Source organism: Colletes gigas, unplaced genomic scaffold, assembly GCF_013123115.1.
Source record: "Colletes gigas isolate AHSC1104 unplaced genomic scaffold, ASM1312311v1 Colletes_gigas_Sc00002, whole genome shotgun sequence".
Classification (NCBI taxonomy): Eukaryota; Metazoa; Arthropoda; class Insecta; order Hymenoptera; family Colletidae; genus Colletes; species Colletes gigas.
Window position 1 is genome coordinate 11,446,496 of NW_025106631.1, and position 23,006 is coordinate 11,469,501.

Below are 23,006 nucleotides of genomic sequence, written 5' to 3' on the forward strand. Positions count from 1 at the left end.
AATTAGTCAAGGAATACAAATTTTATAACTACTGTATAATACCTAACTCTACAACCAATGAAACTTCAAAAACGCAGTAGTGAATCCAACAAGTAGTACGTCGGGACATGTACGCTTTTTGCATTTCATGGGAAAACGTTATATCTTATACCACATGTTAAAAGTATCTATTAAAGATTTGGCGAAAGAAATATCAATCTTTTGGACAAAGAACATTTTGGAACACCGAAAAAAGTCGAAGACGAGTTAAAATTAAATGAAACCTTGCGAAGACCGCCAATTTTTCATTGGATTGGACAGTTCTCCCTTGTGCTGCTTACCCCTGGGATCTTGTCCCTTCGTATTATTAATTGTTTTGGTCGCTACAAGCACCTGGTCGATTCACATTTTCGATCATCCGAAGAAATCGAAAAAGATAATATCGACTATGTTGACATAAACCCGCAATCTTTTTTTTTTTTACAAAGGAGATTAGACAGCTGATTGAAATTGTCAGAATTATGTAGATGCTAATGAAGATTATTTTGATATAATACTTAAAATCTAATTTGACTATTTATAAATATGCATTAATTAGAAACCGCGTACACGTACGGGAATTTTTACCTAGAAATTATTAAAAATCGTTTCATAAAACTTTGTGCATTTTAATGTAAATCATTTGAATTCGAAGAAAATATACACATACACGGTAAAAATATTAATTGTCCACTAAACAATCATTTTTCATCATTTGCTTCCTATCAGCTTAAAATTTAAGACCAAAATTGATTTATCAATACGCCTTCCTACAAATTAGAAAAGTAAAAATTAGTTAATTTTTACCTGCTTTACCTCCTTGAAGTTAAAAAATTGGCTTTTCCTCAATAAATATTGTTCTTCAGACCACCATGCGTCGTAAAGAAATTATCTGTTAGGTCATTTTTGCTACTGGAATCTGATAAAACTCCTCAAGCTATTGAACCTGAAGCGTTTTCTACGACAATGGAAATTGTTTTCTTAATTGGTCCAACATCGTTTTTGCTAATCATATTTGTTCCTGACAGCCAGAAGTTAAATTCTTTTGCACAATTCCGTTGTATCTTCTCGAATCAGCGATTAATAGAAGTCATAGAATCGAGGGCAATACGGAAGAGGAGGATCAAAAGCGAGACACGTTCGTAGGAGCAAATTAGAGGGTGTTTCGAATTGAAGCGGTGAGGGCTGTTCGACGCGGAAGAGGGGGCGGAGGAATGCGGAACGGGGAATGAACAAATGAAATGAAATGTCGCTGCTCTCGACGGGCGAACGAAAGCGGGACGGAGAAAGAGAGATTGTTTGTCGTTACACCCTTCCATCCTTCCCACACCACTGCTATTCCCAGTTAGACTGCTTATTTGCCTAATTGTGTGGCACACCCGATAAATTTCGACAAATCGTCGCTTTATTTTGTGGATTTTCTCTGTTTTTACACAATTTTTATTCCATATCAGCTGAACGTTTCATCAGGGTTTGTTCCCAACACCTTGCGGATTACCTCTGAAATTTATCCTGGTAGGAATTCGTCATCGTTCAGCGAATTGTCATAAGGGGTGAATATTAATCCTTTGCACTCCAAGCATTTTTATACTCGAAATATCGCAGCTACTAAGGTTTAATTATTTATTGTTAATTGGTACAATTTTCATACATTATAAATATAATATATAAAAAATTTATCTAGATAAGAATTTTAACTATGTCACTGTCGAGTAACATGTTTATCATAATAGATCACAGAATTATTCATACTCCTTGAACTGCTGATTTAAATTGATTAATATTTTTTTAAATATATGTTACCATTGTATATTTAGAAAATAACTACGCAGTGCAATAAAGATAAGAATACTAGTGAAAATGCGGAAGTACCTTTGGAAACATGTGGCAGCTGGATACGGGGGTGGGTCTTGATCGAGGAAAGATTCATCCGCAAAAAAGACGATTCGCGGATCCTCTCGTGGCGTTCCCATCCTATGGCTCGTTAGAGGGTCAGGATCAATGGGTTCGTCGCGGTGCTCGTAATTTTATGGGATTCCATAACAACGAGCGCATCGTTTGGTATCGAACAGGGGGACCGGTGAAGTGGAGAGAATGGTGGGGGAAGTCGTCTTGTTAAAAGTAGCCCGCCTCATTGCCTCCAATATCTGGTAGGTACTGCTCTTCTCTCAGGGTAGCTCGAGAATCGAGCAGCATCTCAATAGCCACTCGAACCTTCTACCATACCGTCTTGTTACACGTGCACGTGTACGAATTGCGAATATGGCCTTTCTGCTTGGACTTCTAACGTTTTGTAAGAATCTTCATTGCGTGTGTGGAAAGTTAAGTTTGATTCTTATGAAACGGGTTGACATATAGAGTGAGTCACGTCAAATAATTTGTAAAGTATTTGCAATAAAAAAAATGTTTCAAACAAAAGTTGCATGCTTCTTAGAGACACATACAGTAGAGTAATCAATGTTGTAATACTCTGTTTTTTTATTGAGATACGAAGATCATCTTCAATTTTTTAAATAGAATTCCCAATGTTTTTTTTCTTATTTCGATAAAGTATCAAATTCTATGTAAAAAGGAAATTATATCATGTATGATATAAAATTAATGGTTACTGAGATATTATTCAAATATGTTTTTTCTTGAAAAACATTCTCAGTCAACGTGATTGTCAATATGATTTGTAGATTAATTTCGTTTACAAAGGTAGGTTATGTTTGTAAAAACAGCTGTCGTTTAACGTTAGACATTATTAAACAAGTAATATCTATTAAGCTCAGTAAGAAGAAAAGACATATACGAAGAATAGTGCTAATTTTATGCGATGTTCAGTAAGGCTACATAAATACTTATTTTAATAATATCTCAGTAATTATTAATTTCAGATCATATATGGTACAATACATTATTATGTAGGTTTTGATGCTTTATTACAATTTTAAAAAATATTGAACATTTCATTTAAAAAATTAAAGGTAACTCGATAGAAAAGTAAAATAACAAAAAATTGACTTCGTTTCACTAACCAACGAAATTCTCAACTACCGGGAATTCACCCTCACCTACACTAGTGATTCAAAAAACGAGCTAGGAACAAGGTATGTGGTAATTCCCCCACTCCCCTTCCCGCACTACGCTAAAATTTAAACTATCGGAAGCAGTATCGACATATACATCAGAACTCATGGCGTTTAACCCCTTCTCATACAAAGTTCTTGATGTCAAGTTTCACAATCATGAGGCTACTCACTCATCATCAAGTTAAAACCAACACATTTTTACATTCATGTGGTATTCGTAAAACGAATCTATTCCTTTTCGTGACCATTCCTTCTATGAACAAATTTAAACAAAATTAAATAGTATACGTTTAAAAAATTATTTGAAATTAAATTGTATGTCAAGAGGTTAAACAAACACTAATTGTAGTTGAAGAAGAAGATTGCCAAAACGTAGCAGTCATCTCTGACTCTAAAGGCTCAATAATGTCCGTTAATAAGATACTTTCATCCTCTAAATCCTAGAGAGCCACGCAAAACTAGCCCAAAAGGAGAACAAGGTAACTTTAATCTGAATCTGCGCACACACTGGAATCCCAGAAAACAAACAGCAAACCAAGCAGCAAAAGGCGTCATCACCGATCCAGCCTTAGTCACAGCTTCAAACCTTCGCTACGAAGATCTTCTAAAGCATACGAAAAAGAAACTGACGTCACGGTGAGAGACAGAATGGAATAATATTGCTCCCTCTATATAAAAAACTTCACAAAAAACCAGAAACTTCTACAAACTACCGAGGATTCAACAAGCAGCAATATCTAGACACAGAATAGGCCATACAAAACTCATCCACTCGCACATGATGACTGAAACTCCGGGATCTAAATGCACGATATGTGACTCGACAGTCAGAGTAGAAGACTTATTATTGCATTGTTCTAAATATTATACAAGCTTCACCGCTAAAAGAAAACATCAACAAAGTCAAGATCAACAACCTCATTGCGTTCCTAAAGAAAACCAAGTTGTTGATCAAAATAAATATAATAAAACAACTGGCAGTCGTTAATAACCAAAGTAGTTGATGCGATTTAAAAACATTACAAAAAAATAATAGTGGGTTATGATGGGCATTTGAAATAAAAAACTCTCCTTCGAAACACAACACTCAAATGTTCAAACACATTCCTTAAATTCTTATCATTTCTCGATACTTGTAACAGAACGATTAGCCAAATATATGCATCAGAATTATTTAAGGTATATTCGCTGAAACCGTTTTCAGTTTTATTCTGCACATGGAATGATTCAATACTGCCTTTGAGGTGTTACTTAATTTGACAGTTTTTATATGTTGCATAAAATAATTCCAAAATAAGACGAAAATCAAGAATATCAATTTGTTGATGAAAGCTTCGATAAAAAGTTATTAATGTTTAAAGTTCTGCCTATATAACTGCAATCTACGAACAGCTGCTTGCGCGTGATAGTAGTTCTCACCACAGGTATAAGAGTAGACCTTACATCCAATGTATTTTTTCGGTCCATTTTTCTGGGGTTCTAGAGCATTGTATGAACTTTGAATCGTTAAAATCCCCCAATCCGTTCTGAAGTTATGATTTTTTAAACTTTCGGGGAAACATTTCTGGCCACACAGTATATTTTCGGTAAAAAATTTTTTTCTCGAAAGTACGTAGAATTTCGGGGGTATGTGTATTTACCAAAATTAATTGTAATTGACCCCCGCAACCGAAAATAATTTTTCCAGAACGATTTGAAAGGTTTTAATTTTGTCGAAAAATTTGTCCACCTACTCGAATTTTTTTCTCGAAAGTGCGTAGGATTTCGGGGATATCTTTATTCACCAAAAATTATTGTAATTGACTACTGTAACCGAAAATAATTTTTCCAGAACGATTTGAAATTTTGTTTTCGCTGAAAAATTTCAGCACCTATCCTGTCGATTTTTCTTAAAAATTCATTTTTAGTTTTTAGTAATTTTGCTTGACGCTTTACAGAAAAGTTGTCTATTAGATATCCATGTAGATATCCATGAACTCCACTTTCTCCCAAAATTTCAATGCAATAGGTTCACTATTGTAGGAGTTGCAAACGTTTGAAAATTGGGCCATTTTTATGGGATTTTTCTCACATTACAGGGTTAAGGAACAACTTTTCCAACATTCTTGGAATTTCTACATATTCTTCACTAAAATACGCGTTGTTTGCATTTTGAAACATTAAAATCCTCCAATTCGTTCAGGAATTATGATGTTTTAAATATACGCATACAGGACAACATTCCTGGTCTCACATTAGATTTTCGGTAATGAATTTTTTTCTCGAAAGCACGTAGGATTTCGGTGGTATCTGTATTCACCAAAAATGATTGTAATTGGCCCCCTCAACCAAAAATAATTTTGTTAGAAAGATTTTCAATTTTTTAATTTCGCTGAAAAATTTTCCGGTCGGTTTGGAACTTTAAGCGTTAAGAACTTTTTAACTAAGCTTCAATCAACAAATTGGTATTCTTGATTTTCGTCTTATTTTTGCCTCTAGAATCTCCCATTCAAATTTTTCCCAGAAGTGGCCGAACACTCTTTATAAAGATAAAACGTGTTAACAGAAAATGTTTAGTGTGGATATATAAAGGGTTCAATTCTGTATAAGTTCTTGAAAATCTTGCATTCTTTCATTCTGAGCTCGTTCTGTTCTGTCGTTGTTTAAATATAAAAATTCAATTACGGGAGGTGTCTTGAGTGGCAAATCGGAGCTGGCCCATTCCGTATGGGTCAGTCCTTCTGAAACTTTAAGTTCTACCCACTGTGGGTACGTACAGGATGCTTATTATTGTGTGCGTCGTGTAAATGTCTTTAGTGTATGTCAGTTTCCTGTTGTTGAGCAAGGCAGTAAGGTGGTAAATTTGCAATTCCTTAAGTCTAAATGAATCCGGTAAATTCTGTGCTATTAATATTTGAAAGGAATAAAGAATAAAGAATGTCCTAAGCTGTTCGGCAATAATACTGTTTGGAAGTCCAGACAATCCCCTTTCGATGATTTGATGGTGCATTTCCTGGATTTGGAGGAGAATATCATTGCCTGATGGAATACTTGTATCTTTGAGATTGTGATTGTAAACCCTGTGGAGCAACTTTCCCAGTAGAAACAATCAGATCGAAGAGACCACAGAGGGAAAGGCCCATCTTCGTCGACGAGGTTCGGGATTACGGTATCGAGTTAACGGAGCTACTGGCTTCTAATAGCCCGGGGCTGCTTATTTCGCATATCAGGCGCTAGCCAGGGCGCGTAACGTTTCTATACGGAGGGAGCACCAGGCTAGCCAACACCTCAAGGCAAAAACGGACGCATATAAAAACGTGAAATATCACGAGCATTTTCTTATCGCAAACCCAACCATATGTAAAAAACGAATAAAACTGTGGTAAGTTGTGCCGAGGGAACATGTCGAGATCGCTTCGGGCCAATAAGGCCGAATCTGATTCGTCCGTTTTGGTGAATAAATTTCGAAATAAATCGTACCCATGCAAAGACGTATTACTGTAACAGACTTCCGCTCTGACTTCCTATTTCTTTTTTTTATTGTGCATCATACATGTATGACGAAAGTATTGAAAATCGTCTTCTCGTATTGGATACAGACAATTCTACATATATGTAGAATTGGAATTGTATCAAGAGACCAATACTAATATTGTTTTTCTTCATATAAGCACATATTTTTTTATTATATCATGTAGCTGACATTAAAATACATTCAGATATGTCGGTACCTTAAAATGACCTATGACTTCGAAGATTATAGTGAAGGGACATTCACAATGTCTTCTATGGAGATCTATGGATGCTTGTTTTGCTAATACCAATGTCACGTTTCAATTGTCGCAGATTAATTTAACAACTTTTTTAACTTTGAACTGTCAAGATTACTTATCAAGATTACCACAACTAGAAAGTGTTAAGACCATTTTTGCATATGTACTACGCGATGGACAATTACATTCAGGAAATTTTTCTTGGTACAAGTGAATCACTTCTTCTTAAATATTGATCGCTTGAACCGTAAATCCAAATCATATCAATTTTCTCTTAATTTGAATAACTCATCGCAAAAGATACATCGATAAACTGACAAATTGTTTGAAAGTGATCAGGCCTGTGGTATCGAAAGTCATTCATAATGCTATAGTAATCATATTTATTTTCATTCACAGGTTCCTGTTTGCTGTCTTCGCCTCATATGCAAAAAAATAACAATGAACTTGGGGAAAAATGATCGTAAAAAATTATTTTTACATCGTATTGATTTCTTGAAATTATTCCAACTTCGTGTATAAAATTGTTTACATCATCACAATTGATGGAGATATTTAAGTATGGTTTAGGTGGACCGACTTATATGTATACAAATATAGAGTGAATCACTAGTAACCGTTTGATAATACTTTACATTATAACTATTATAAGTAGTTATTCCCTACTATTTTGAATGCTGGACTTATCACAGCCAATGAAGATTTTTAACACAGCACTAATGCAAATTCCGTTTATTTATTGATTCGTAGGTTTTGTCATCGTTAAGAAAGTTATTCTTCGAATAAAGTTATCGTCGTGTCGCAAACTCCATTCATAGAATCGAATTGAATTATGTAAATCATTTCCATGCAGTTCTTGGTGCAACGATACATGATCCGGGTGAAGCTGGTGAGGATGATGGATGCATAGTGCTCCAGCTTGATCAACACGCAATCCATTTGTAATCTGACAAGAACTAACCAGTAGATTAACAGCTAAAACAACCATTTACGTCGATTCGATTCTTGCAGTTTTTGTTTGGGAAAATTTATTATTATTTTAGGTAACACAGATCGTAAAGGTCTGGCATGGCTAGGAAAAATTATCAGCATATTTCTTCTCTGATGGTTCGACGACATTTAACATACGGTTATTCAAATTGCTGACAAAGAAAATACACACTTCGAGCTCAAATGAGATACGAATGCACAGGATGTCTAGAAATAATTCCAGTTCTTTTCCACAAAATTTTGCCAACATATTCTACAATATAAGAAACATCGAGAAAAAAAATATTATATGGGCTCTCAAATACCTTATTAGGAAATTATAAAAAAAGTATAGCGTGCGAATAAGTGTTGACATTTATTTGTGTTTACGTAAACTTTAATGTTCATGTGCTGAAATAGTTGATTTTGCCGTTAAGCGCGGGGAATTGTAACAACAAAATATTTGGATCTCAACTTTACAAATTAACAGCACAGTCCTTTTTGGATTTCTTAGAAAATGAATTTTAGCCAGAAGTGGTAGGAAATATTACATTGTTACGTTGTTAAAATTTATGGATCCAATTAGACAGTTGTTTAGTACATTATGCACTACTAATACTGCAATGGTTAAATAACCATTACCTACAGCGATGGATAGGTCGAGGAGAACCAACCTTATAATCTCTAAAATCATCAGATATGACGCCAATGGATTTCTACTTGCGAAGAACTGCAAAAGTAAAAGTTTATAAAGACCATTAAACCTGCATGAAGAGTTAGGGCAAAGGATTAATGACACATTTGCTGAAATTAAGAAAAAGAAGATGATATCAACAATATGATCTAATCTATTTTTTGTTTAGATGTCAATCCTGCGTTTGTAATAATGGACATAATTTTGGAACTTGGAAGCAATCTATTGTTATTTTATATTTTATTTGTAATTTTACTTGTAGAATACGCTTACGTCAACATAAATAGATTTCGTTTAATTTAGTTTTGTTAGATTATGCAAATATAAACTATAATAATTTTTTTTTTCACTTTGTTTATAGAATGTATTGACAAACTTTTATGGGGACAAATTTGGGCACCTTGTAGAACATTCGCTTATATTATATCTTAATAAAGAATGAGTTCCAGTCTATTATTTTTCTATCCAAATTATTGATAATCTGCTCCTCATTATGTGCTCGTTCCTATATCTTGTTTGTCGCTTACCTTGGTAGGTTTAGTTCGCAGCAAGAAGACGCGCAGAAACTGAATTCATACGAAGGTGAAAGGCGAAGTAGATGAAATCGTTTGTTCTAATATTACAGGCTGACCCCTGAACCACGAAAATGGAACTTTGTAGGGTAGAAATTGTCCGGGTGACGTTGCAAATGGATCCGGATTCTAAACGAGTCCTTCCGTATATTTGCACTTGTACGCGCGTGTTTTCGACGTCTTTGGTGTCAACCATCGGTTGTAGCATTGCAACAAAATGTTTTTTTTAGTTACTTCCTTCGAGTCAAATACAATATAGATTACTAAACAGAAATCCATTGCATCTATTACAAAGTAGTCCTACAGCTGATCAATGTTAAGATTAATGATACCATTTTCATGTGGGCCAGATTTATCAACAAACTAACGTTCTGTTGCACCCAGTAAATTCTTTTATAACTATTTTAAATAACTGTGTTTCAAAAAATAGTTTTTAAGTATACATACGTTGTTGGAGGTTTATTTCTTCCAGAATATTTTTTTTATAGCCAAACGACGACGACTGCCGCCACTTGTATTTTATTCTTGTCGAATTACACTTCGTTTGTCGAATTCGACGATTTATTCTTGTTTGGTGAAAGCAACAGCGACGACAGCTTTTCCGGGCTCCAGTTTTCAGCGGTTTCATCGGTACGAATGCAGTGAATCGACCGGATTAAATACAGCGGGACTCATCAGTAAGGACTATGGCACGTGGTGGATAAATCGTGATTGCGTAATATCGCGCGAGTAGAATTGCGTAAAAGCAAATATGCAATAGACTACCTGAACGTCCTGTATTGTACGATTGTCTCCTTTCTCCGCGCCGCGTTTCGCAGGAAATGCCTGCCTTGCATTTCCCGACATTGTAACCACCCCGTCGAGTTCGGAGTATTGCCAGCCTCAACGTTTGAATTGCATTACCTATTATTGCTTATTGTTCGCCGCTCGGTTCGTATGCTACGCTTCCCATTTCTGTTAGACTAGTTCCACCCTTTTTGGTCAACCCTTTCTTCATCCCTTCTCGCGTTTCTTCCTTTTCGACTCCGCGAAAAGTTAGGTACAATATTTGAGAGGTGCCGACACTCTAACCGATTAACTGTCATAGTCTTCATTTAAGAATCATACACATTTAAGGGGGTGGTCTACTGTGTCACGCAGTTTTTTTTACTGTTCTTTGGAATTTTTTCGCAAAAAAAATAAATAATTTTTTACAAAAAATATTTAAGAGCATATCTGTACATGTTTTGGTAATAATTATAATTTTGTTCATCTAAAGAAAATCAAAATTGTCGATGTTACATACTCTCGTTTGTAGTCGTTTTAAAACAACATCGTGATTTCGGTTTTCCTGTTTAACTGACATAATAAAATTAAAATTATTCCTCGCTAAATTGAGTGCATCGATAACCCCAAGTAAAATAAATAAAAAATATTGATGATTAAATCAATAACAGCTATCTGAAGTTTAATTACCGATTTACACATGTTTTTCAAACTACGAGGCTAAAAAAAAAAAAAGAAAAAGAATGCAAATTTAGAAATAATTCTAGTACGAACTATAGCCCAATTCTTACCGAATATTAATGTAAACTTTGATATTAATTGGTCAAGTAGATTTTCAAATATCATTGACACTAACCTAAAAAACATAGTTTCGAGAGAAGCGTTATTAAACTTTTATATCCATATAAGAGTGACCCAATTATCGCGATCTTCAGACAACTACAATTTCATTATTTTTAAGAATTCGAACATTAACTTTTGCAATATATTTTCAATCGTATATTCTTTAAAGAAATTAAAAAAAGGAAAATCGATTTTTTCAATAGTTCACAGTAAAATACTCCCGTTAAGGGTAGTGTGATTAATTGCACCTGCTTTTTCTGTGTTGTAATTTATCATATTTTCTAATTGCCTAGTCTGTTATGCCTTTACACATAGTATGTATTATTGTTATTTGAAAAACAGATTTTAATTAAATTCATTGAAGAAAACTACAGTCAGTCATATGACGAGTTGATTCTTCTAACCAAGTAACATACAACCCTGATAATTACAAAATATTATATTTATCTACTGCAGTCATATTTCTTACCCCTGTACGTTTCTATTTTGTAATTTCGAGACAAAAAGAAATTATTTAATTCTAGTAGTAAAGCGAATAAATAAAAAATGTCATCATGTATGGTTAACACTTAGTATGTGGTGTGAAATATAAGTGAAGTATCTCAGCGTAAGGCGAAAATGTTGCTCAGAAAACTAAGATAGGGTCTCGGGTGAAACAGTTTCTCTTTTGACGAGAGAAAATCTCCAAGGTGGAACTTCAAACGAGATGTCATTGATCTAATTCACGGGGTAAATGACTCGAGAAATATAATCCATGGCGGTGCCGCGCTTCGAACTTTGGAAATTTCTTACTCTTACAACTTGTAGTCGTTAGGGATCGTCACATGTTAGTTCGTCTTTCTCTTAGCTTCGTCTCCTTCGGCTGTGTCAATCCCAGAGAAAGCGGTGACATTGTCGTGTTGAAATTGTGCGTAACTATGACAATAGTTCGGCAGGATTGGCGAAATTAATGAAAATTCGCGCGGGACTCGGGAAGAAGGGGTGAAGAAAGGGATGAAATCCTCCGCTGGGATCAGATATTTCGGATGAAGAAGGAAGAGAAGAGGAAGGATCGGTTAATCGTGACAAATACTGATCCGGGATTGCCGAATTATAAACTAATGTCTTGAGGAAACTTTGCCCCAAATGGCTTTCTCTACCCTTCTTCCCAATTACAACCCCGATTGCCTGGCCAATGTTCCAACACAGACTGCGCTTTGCGAGTTTTGAAAACTTATTGAAAACCAGTATGCAGCAAAATGGTATTATATCTTACTATAGAGGGTGTTCCAGTAATCGCATTTTTCATGCAAAAACAAGTTGAAAATATAAAATAAAATTTATTTGTGTCACCTTCCTTTATCGAAAAGAGCAACTTTGAACATTTGTAGGTTGTGGCGCACACAACTAATTGTGAATCCCAGGTTCAGTTCTATATTTTGTAAAATGACAATTTAGCAAAATTATTCTTAGAAAGTGTCTCTTGATTTAAGAAATCATTTTAATCAATTATAACCTATACAGAAATTTTTTATAGCGAAACTAACGTTATAGTTCTGACAATCTATAGGATATATAAACAAAGACCTTGGTTCAGAGCATGCATCAATGTTCAAGGTCACCATTTTGAACACTTGTATTAGTCGTGTATTATTCTTATATAAATAAATCAACGGTGCTTGATCATTTCCTCAAAGTAAATTATTTTCCATCACAATTGACTTAACACAGACCAAGAATGATCTTTCCATAGGTCATTGTATTCGTCTTGAAATACTCTATCAGAATGCAAGTAAAAAAACATACCGTTCCATTTAAAAAAACAGAGATTACACCTTCATATCACCCTTGATGACTCCACCTATCAAAAAACTAGTAACATCGGATGATCTGCCCTTCGTTACCAAATAATTTTGGCCTCGTGCATTTTTTCCTATCACCAATAGCAGCCAAGTTATTCAAGTGGCCGGTTTTAAGTGCCTCACCCTGTATGAGTATTTTTATATTCATTTATTTATTTATACTCTGATAAGAGACCGTCTTATTACTGACAATTATTAAACCTGTACGAAAAAGGATTAGCAATGTATTTGTGATTAAATTTGAACCCGGAACAAAAAATTCATAAAAAGCACACTAATCACTACATCAGAACAACCGCTGAACGATCTCATTGTTCAATCATACTTACCTGATTCTAGGGTTTTTCCAAATCTGTATACTTATTTTTCTCAAAATTGGCCAATCATCTGTGGTTTAAATTTTTGTTATGTTTATTCTAGATATAGATCCACCATCCTGTTAAATTTCATTAAAATCTGCGAACGTCATTTCGGAGGTTTCCTTTATCAGGCATAAATACCGTTTTTGCTATTTGGACGTTTACAATGGGATACCAAATTTAATTTTTTGGCAAGACAGCGCTTTCAACTTTCAGTGGATATCTAGTCATGTAAACTGCACTGTAGAAGTTATTAAGAGGTGTAATTTTGCGCGATGGTGCCAACTCCAGTCGATTGAGGTTTAATATTCTAATTTATTTAATATTATAATATGTACAACTTGATAAATGCGTGCCTTATCGAATAGTCGATTTTTTCTTAAGGGGGGGCCTCTATGTGGATGAGGTAAAAAAAGTCATTTTTTTTTATTGTTTCAAAAGTTAGTTTGAATCTTGTAGAATGCGAAACGCACTGGTATTTGGAGTGGAGCACAAAGCTATTGCTTTGAGAGCCTGCACTCGTGACCCACCTTCGCCCCAAACGCGATCCGAGTCGCGCGCGTTAGTACAATGACCGGAGAGCTGTTTCTTTACTATCCTTGGTTTAAGTGCTTCTATGTATATCTGTAATAGGGAATAATTTAATAAAAAAATTATTTTTTAATAACTTTTTAATGAAGCCGCAGTCGAGACATTGATATTCTCGATTTTCGTCTTATTTTGGCCTCAAGAATCTCCCAATAAAATTTTTCCCAGGAGTGGTCGAACACCCTGTATAATTGTTAAGGTAGGAAAAACACTTATTAAGATAAAACTTATGTTTCAAAAGTATGCGTTAACGAAATAAAATTGATAAAAACGGCACCCATTAATTGCACTCGTATTCAGGCTCTCCCGACACGATCGGGTAGCTATAGAAATTGGTCTCCTAATTTCCCCCGCGGCGGGACGTTGAAATAACGCATTCGCTCGTTTCGTTTCATTTATCTCGTCTTTCCCATTACGAGATATTTCGGTAATAGCATCAGAATCTGAGCGATCGCGAGAGAAGGACGTACGGTTCCATTTCGATGTCCCTCGTCATAATTTCATATATCAGAATCCACAAAAGGTCGGGGCGGGCGACGTTTGTCGCGAAAAGATCACATGTAGGGACGCAGCCGGGTATAATGAGAACCAGAAAGCGTCAGCGGCATCTAATGTCGGAAATTATAGCATATTGCCAATAAAATCCTAACCAGGGTCCGCCCTTGTACGAGCCAACTAAACAGGTTTCTCCTGCTCTTCGGGGGTGGCGGGCTTATTGTAACGAACGTCGGAACCACGTTTTGCCATTACACAAGATCTCGTCTCGGGGGAACGCCCGATACGCCGATAATACTACGAGCCGATAATTCGGTTACACTACGATCTTCCTTTCTTCTTGCCTTTCGGGCAAATACGCGACCGAAATAAGAAAGTGCACATGGTACGTATAGTTTTTTTTATTTAACCTGCCAAACGTGAAATATAGAACTGTTCTGAATGCATAAATAACAGCCACTACTCTATAGCGTCGTACGTGAGAAAAGTAGAAAACAATATAATCAATGAAACATGCAAGCAACGAAGGTCGTAGATTACTGTGTAACTTAAATAATAACAATTCATAATTATTTACAAGCTCCCAAGTTGCTCGAAGTGTTAATTATCTTCCAAATATAACATTACGTAATATCCGTTTCAGAATCATTGGCGTCAACACAGGCATACTTCCTGTTACGTTGATACGAAATCTCTGTTTGCGCCACCATTCTTCTCACTTTCATCCAGCCCGACATTCTTCCTTGCCTTTGAGCATCTTTGAAGCCAATGCAGCATCTACAGCACGCTTCCGAACAGTCGGAAGCATCGCTCTGAATCTGGCATACTTCTGCGTTACAGTTGTTTAACCTCGAACTGCCTTCTGTCTGAAGCATTTAAAACTATAGAGTATAAGACACCAAGACAATATTAATACCCTCGTTAAAAGTCTAAAGAGTTTCTTTAGTTTCTAAGAGAAAATCCCAACGTCGCACAGTAATCGGAATTCCCGATCTAGATGGACAAAAATAAAAAACCGACTAACTGCAATTGTAAAAAGACTGTTACTAGTCGTTTAGGGAGACACTGTATGACTCAGAAGCGATAAATTGTTTTCTTAATTTTTCCAGGTACTATAGTTTATTAGTCCGCTACACATCGTTGTCGAGTAAACATTTTTCTCAAGCCTAAATATCGTGAATTTCATTTGATAGTGCCATGGATACATCAATTGAACTTTTTCCCATTTCTGTGTCAACTTAGAAAAAAGTAAAATTACATAATGGGGGTAAGAAGGTCCGGTCATTTATTGTAATTTTTTACTCGATATTTTCCCCATCTCTGCCCACCATGGATCTTGTGGGAATAGTTAGGGAGAATTAGCTACTTGGGAATTGAAAACTTATATCCGTAATTTTCCATACAACTTTTTAATTTGATTTTTAATATCATTGGACCATACTAATAGGAAAATACTATTTGATGTCTGACATCAGGAGAACAAATAAAACAACAAGTCTGTTTTGATGGAGTATATCACTCAAAATTTGAGTACGCAAAGCTTATAACATATTATTTATGACGGATGATAAAGAAAGTGTTGAGTATTTACAAGTTATTTGAAAAAAATGAAACCCTTATGCCCATAATGCTATGAACTTGAAACACAAGTATGCAAAATGGCTGGCTGAAAGTTTTAATTTTCGCGATATTGTTGGTAGAATTGAATTTACTACATCGATCAGCGGGAAACGAGATCGATCGAAAAAGCTATTTCCAGAATGTAAGGAAAAACAAACGAAAAGAAGATAGAACCGTTTATAAAATTCAACAACAAAGAACTTTTATATACAACAGAGAAAGTCTTTGGATTTCGTAAGTAAGATGGTATAAAAATATCGTGGAAAATAATTGAAAGTACGAATGAAGTTTCTATTTCAAAAAACGAATTGAAAAACTTGGAAGAAGCAGCTCCGGTCAAAATGACAGCCGATGAAGAATTGGCTTAATATATTGATTGAAAGTTGACAAAGAAGTAATATAAAACTATAAGAAAAATACTAAACAACATAATCCAGATATACATATATGTATCCATAATATTTTTTTATTTATAGTTATTCAGAAAATAATCGAAAGTTGTACTACCTATAGACACAAGCCCTGACAGTGATAGCGAGAATGATAGTGATTGGTAAATACTGTAAGTAGAGTTTGTACATAGGATTTTGCATCTTAGTTTATATTGACTTTATATTATGACGTTATATCTTTATATAGTTTATATCTTAGTTATACACTTTATTTATTAATAGTACTGGAATTACGTTTAACGATATATTTTATAAATTGTATTTGATTACATATTTTGTTAACTTCAAGAACATTTATTTCATTTTAGAGTAATATTTATAAACTCAACAACTACCAGAACCTTTTAGAATAGTGTACTGAAAAAATTCCAATACTTGACCGATACCTTTTTTCGACCACGCATTGATTCGATAAAATTCACTCAATAAATCACAGGGTACACCAAAATGGAGAAAACAGATGCTTGGAATTTGAAAAGGCACTTCCATGTATCATTATAGGTTTTATAACTTATTTGTATAATGAAGAATTTTTGTCTACCTAGATCGGGCGTTACGACCACTGCGCGTCGCGTGTCCTCTGAATTTAAAAATAATTGTCATAAACCTGGATAAACAAACATATCAATGGAAATCGTGAGCTTACTTGCCGCTGACCTAATTTTCAGATGTCATAAGAAACAAAAACTAGTCGACGTTATTTGAAACAAATGTTAAATACTGTAATTTATCACCTATGGTAATTTTATGTATCGTTTTCTTTCCTTTATTGCACATTCTCTAATGATTATTCAAATTGTGCAAATGGAAGATTAGATCTACCAATGACTTGTTTAGTTATTTCTTTTAATCATTTTTAGTACAACTTATTTTTATACATTTTTCGTGACTTTTATTGAAATATCCAAATGATTAATTCTGTAATGTGGTTCTCTTTTTTCTTATTCTTTTTTTATTTTGATTTCTCGCGAAGTGTAGATAAATTTTTGACATATTTGCGTCGGTTTCGAAAGTGTAGAGGAAATTCATGGAAAATAGTTAGGTGTATTATAAACCGTAAGTTGTCATTACAGTTGATGAACAAATATAGTAAGGTTTACCCAGTATATGCCAAGCAAACTGGATAAGTCTGGCATAAAATTGACATCGAATGCCAAAAGTAATTATATTGTTAATGGATTACTCCATTTGGAGAAAAATAAAATCAGATCATGCATGCTTTTAGATGAATTTGTTGTCTTCAAACTTGGGAAATCATACTACATACTGGAAGCAGAAAAATAGTAGTAAGACATCATTTTCTCTTAAGTTTGTTACTAGCAAGAAAATTAATAACTAAATGAACGATTTTAGTTGGTACTATTAGACAAAATAAGGGAGAATAACTTAAACTGACGAAAAACAGTATGCCTTGCTTCTTGATAATTGTTTGCAAATCAGAAAACTTACTACATATAAAAGTAAACGAAATATGAAAGTATAGTTATGGAGTATAAAAGATGATAAACGTTTGTCCGAAACTGTAGCATTTCATAATAATAACAAATTTGGCATAAATATCGTAAACCAAATGATTGGGAAATATATCGCAAAAGCTGGATCTCGATGGTGGCTTCTCAAATATTCTTGTCGAAATAAATATTTGTATATTATAAAACGGACCAATGGAGGAAAATATGTCAAGAAAAGATTTCTTATTTTAATTAATTGACGAACATGCAAGTGATTATAAAAATCTAACAACATTATCCTCAATACAAACAGAACAAGTATTGTTGTATACACCATCGAAAAACCAGACAAATATGTCATCGACACGAAAACGACATCAATTAGGTTATTGTACAAATAATAAAACAAACAGTATTTAGGGAACATGCAATAAACACTTCTATGGTAAATGTGTTGCTACAATGATTTTAATTTGTAAAATATGTATCTAAAATTTATATTTAAGTATATTTTTATAATTATTATTAAAATTATTCTTAATTTTCATTAAATAAAACTGATAAGTAAAAAAATTTATATTTTTTATTGACTATTTTCTTCACAAACAAGTCATTTTGACCTATTCGGTAGAATTAAATATACGTAAAACGTTGATAGGTCTAATTTTAAATACTATATAGGGTGGGTGGAAAGACGTACTACAACCAGCCAAGAGGTAATTTTAAAAAAATAAAGAAAAAATGTGGTATACAATTTTTTCATTCAAGGCTTCATTTTTCAGAAAATCGAATTTGAAGTTTCCTCGACTACGCAATGCAATTTATTTATCATGTTTTCTATTGTCAGTTGTTTCTGTCCGTGCTCGTATTTAAAAACATTGACAATGACAGGATACTATAGGAAATACTCAGACAATCTGATGTCTGATAGAAGTCATAGTTTATCAAATTGCGTAACAGTCCATTTCGTTTCATTTGTTGCAAATTATCAAGTTATGTCAAGGTATCCTAATCGAGAGTATTTTAGTATGTTACTCGCTTTGGGAGCTTGTGGAGGTAAAACTAAAAAATGATAATACGTTACAATCCATTCAGTTATCTTTAATTCGTCGTGCACAGTTATGTGTGCAGCAACGAGTAGGACATTTCTAACAGTACTTGTAAAGTAATAAATTTTAAATTCGTTTTCTCCAAAACAAAATTTCAAATGAAAAAATTGAATACCAAATTTTTTCCTTATTTTTTAACGTACAATTACCATCTGGCCGGTTGTACTACGATTTTTCACCCACCTTGTATAGGTGAAGAAACATGTTAGTATAAGTGTGAACTTACGGACGTACCGAATATGATCTTTCAGTGTTGCTCAGGCTACCAGTGTCAAACGTTTCGTTCTTATCTGAAGAGTATGAGCACAAAGACTGTGCGTGACGTTGCTGGCCAGTAGAACACCTGGAGATAATCGAAACGGATTCCTTGTCTTCGATTCTTCTACTTGCTCTGGTCAACCAGGCGGACGCACTACGTCGCATCGGTTCTCGTAAGCAAGAAACTTTTAATTTCCTGTGCTTCTTACCGACAAATTTCGAATGCCTTCTCGAAATGCTCAGCAAGAACAATTTCTTAAATTTTATGGACTGTTGTATCCTTTTATCAATTTCAATCCGCAACTTACCCACTAAACACTCGTATTTACTCGTCATCGTATTCCTGTCTCTTTTGAATAATTCGATCTCTCTTTCTTTCTCGAGCAATTGCAACTTCAATCCGTCGACTGATTCGTTCTCCTCGCAGACCCGATTTAAAAACGCCGTATTCGCTGCAAAAGTGCTCAGACGTATCTGCATATTAGAAATTCCTTCTTCGAACATCTTCTCCAGCCGCTCTCGTACTTGTTCGAAACGTACTAATTTTGATGTAATATAGAGCATGGTTTCATTCGTTTCGTTAATTTGTTTGTATATGTTTTTCGCTTTCTCGCTGTTCGCGGTGTTTGTCAACGTCGCGTCGTTGAGCTCCGTTCTCAGAGAAATCAGTTCGCGATCTCTGCTTTGAATTTCCGCCAACAGACACTTCAATTTAATTTCCAACATTGACTGCGTCTCTAAGTGTTCTTGCGATAGCTTGCGATAATTGTTCCTCTCCTCCAGGCACTTTTCGAGAACAGTTTCGAGTTCGTTAACCTTTTCGTGCAGCCGGTGCACCCTGGACAGATCGCTTTGCGCTTCCGTCATTCTGCCATTTATCTCGTTCAGTTCCAAAGTTTTCGCGACCACTTCTTTTTCCAATTCCTCGATCTTAGAAACGTGCTCTGCTCTACATTTCACGGACAACGTTTCCATCTGTTCGCGAAGCACGGATAATTCGCTTAACGAGCTGTTAAGACGTATTGAATCATAATTTTCATTTTTCATCGAATTTGTCTTGACCAGATCTTCGGTATTAACTCGGAACATCGTTAAGCTGCTTCTAAACTCCCTAATTTCGGTTTTTCCGAATTCTGAGACTTCCTTCAAAGCACGTATAACATCTTTCATATCATCGACTTGCTGAAGCAATTCCGTAACGTGTTCTTTTTCTTCCATATATTGCTTTCTCAAATTTGCGTTATCGATTTTTAATTGTTCCATTTTTTCGTATACCGTAATATTGTTCGGCGTCAAACTGTCGCAAACACTGGTTGATCTACGGCTCCTGCAACTAGAATCGATACCAGAGTCTTCTTTCATGCTGTCGTCGTGACATTTGCCAGTGTCTGCATCGGAATCGTTCAAAGATACTTTCTTCGAGGACTTTTTGTTATTAAAAGTAAAATAGTGTTCCATTTTGGTGTCCACGTGGGCTTGCGTTATCGGTTCAGTGTCACCAATGTCGTCGTTGCAGAAAAAGTCGTTACTGTAAACCGAGGAGCATTTCCGCGTCGAATCGTCGATGCATTTTTCAATGGATTTTGACTTATCGTAATTGGCCTGACATTTGCGCAACTCGACCAGCTCCTTCTTCAACGACTGTAATTCTTTTTGCAAATCGTGTGTGAAATTTATCTTCCCGTACAATTCGTTTTCAAGATCTTTTGTTTCGATCAAAGTTTCTTGAAACGCAATCCGTGTATCTTGCAATTCTTTCTCTAGCCTCGTCAAGGTAGAAGTCATACTAGCGCAGTTATCTTTTGCTTCGCTCAAATCCTTCTCCAACATTTCGATATTTTTTATCTTTTCGACGAAGGCACGCACCAATCCATCGACAAGTAGAACGGAGTCACTCTTGTCTTCGACGTTTAAAACGAACTCGGGGAAATGCGTTCGAATCGTATCGTAAACATCCATCAGTTTCTGTTTGACCAACGCAAGCTCTAAGCTGTATTTATTTTTATCCGTACGAAGCGACTCGTTTTCAGATTTTAAACTGCACACAGTTTCCCTCAAAACGACCACTTTCGAAGTGATCTGCGCGTTTTCGATTTCGAGATCTTCGTAAATCGACTGAGATTCGTCCGAGCTCTCGTCGTTGTCGCAGCTCGATCTCTTCTTACTACTCGTCAGATTGTCGATGCGTTCTTTGTAAAACGCTTTAACGTGATTCACCGACCACTTCAGTAAATCCTGTTCCTGGTTTTCGATATTTTGTACTCGCTTTGCCCAAGAGGCTTCCAGCTTTTTGATAATGTTCAAATGCTGATTCGACAATTCGTGTCGTATTTCCAGTTCGTGCTTCATGCGTTCGGATTCCAAAGTTTCGAGCTTCTCTATCAACCGTTCGTTCTCGTCTCGCAACTCTTTGCAAACGAGACACAAATTATCTTCCGACTCGGTCTGTCCCTCGTACTTCGACGTCGCTGTCCCGAGATTTTCGCGCTCTTTAAAGCTTCCTGTTTTCTCAGAAGTGTGTACGACAGACGGTAGGAAAGACATCTTCGGATTCCGTGGCGTCGTTTCGGAAACGTACCCTCGTTTAAATTCCTTGGATCCAAATCCCAACCTCCTCGCGATCGAGGAAATATTTAAAGCACCCATCGTTTCGAGAGATAAAATGTCTGCAATGTCGACGGTAACGACGAAACAAATATTTTCCCGACCGGTTAAAGCATTTTGAAGAATTCTCGTCAACTTCGATTCACGGAACGGTCCAATGACTTGATTGCCGCTGGTATGACTGTCGCAAACGCTTTTCAAACATCTTCTAAGTACGAGCAAACTGTTTTCTATGCTTCGCAGCTTCGTTAGACTGGTGGTCTCTATGCTGCTGTTGAAACGTCCGGAGGCAGCCACGTCGCAGAACGTCAACGTACTAACTTGCACTTCGTTCGTTGCATTCTTCTTCTTGTACATCAGTAGTCTGATCATAGCAAAGGTATGAGATTGGGAGCTATCGTCGTTTAATGCTGTCGACGCTACTTTCATCCTCGACTGCGCAAAGACCAACAGTTGACAAGCCTCCAAGCCAGTAATAACGTGAACGGACTTCAACCCTTTTACGTAAGTGGAACCGTCTTTGCGTACCGTCAACTTCAAAGGATATCTTTCTTGATCGTCAACGACCAGTAGATCGTAGACTTTGTCGTTGTAGATCTGTGCAAAGGAGAGCCAAACGGAAGACATCGCGTCCTCTCCACGGATTTCACGATCTTCCAATTCAGGAATCAGTAGACAGGAATTATCGAGGGACGATCGAGCGTTCATGCTTTCGTCCTTTCCTATCACGCTCGGCTTTATTATGCTGTGCTTTAGTTGCGCCTCTTGTTGCTGCTCGTAATCGTCCAAAACAACAATTTGATTGTCGTCGGTGACTTTATACCACGGTACCAGAGTGGAGTTTACTGCAGAGAAGAGGAACTTGATGCTGTGGGGAATAACACCGGGTGATTCTGTCGTTCCATACAGGGTGTAGGTCTTCCCGGAATTAGAAGCTCCATAGGCCACGATCGTTGAACTTTCCCCAAAAAGAAAGGCAACGACACGCTGTCGCACGCTGTGATCAAATAAATCAGCTTGCAACGTTTCCGACTCGAAGATCTTTGTGAAACTGAATTTTTTGTCAGAGTGTTCGCTTTTCTTTACGATAAGAGTCGTCGAGTTTAACACCGTACAACTTTCTTCGTTTACTTCTGTGAATTTTGGTTTTATTCTGAGGTAAACGTTACTCGCGGTTGAGAAATTCGGCAGCGTGTATCTGGATCTAGCGCTTTCTTGAGCATTCATTGACTTACTAGTAGAAGAACAAGGATTGCAACTTCCCGTAGATTTCGGTGAATCGGCTCTCAAGGAAAACATATTTTGAAGAACAAATCTAAAGTTAGTTAGATAATAGGAAAAACGAATTAAAAATTACAATATTTTAAACAGACAAATTAGGAGAGAACTACCATGAATGGGACATTATAATTATCTCAAAAAGTGTGAATCTATAATGAAATTATATTTAGAATGAATTATAATGTAATTATACTTATAATGAATTATAATGAATTATAATGAAATTATATTTATTTTGTAACTATGCTGCGCCTAATTAAT

At 35.6% G+C, this 23,006-nt stretch overlaps 1 protein-coding gene across 1 annotated transcript in view; it reads right to left on the bottom strand.

Annotated features, from left to right (window-relative positions):
- The window catches only part of LOC122400864 (kinesin-like protein KIF20B), an 80,437-nt gene extending 57,674 nt beyond the window's left edge, over positions 1 to 22,763 (bottom strand). The window contains exons 1-3 of the mRNA XM_043402592.1: positions 18,837 to 22,763; positions 14,690 to 14,836; positions 13,361 to 13,511 (exon numbers count right to left, since the gene is read on the bottom strand). Of these exons, the coding sequence (XP_043258527.1) occupies positions 13,361 to 13,511; positions 14,690 to 14,836; positions 18,837 to 22,763 (4,225 nt within the window). The remainder of the gene's footprint in view (positions 1 to 13,360; positions 13,512 to 14,689; positions 14,837 to 18,836) is intronic.
- Between the last annotated feature and the right edge of the window lie 243 nt (positions 22,764 to 23,006).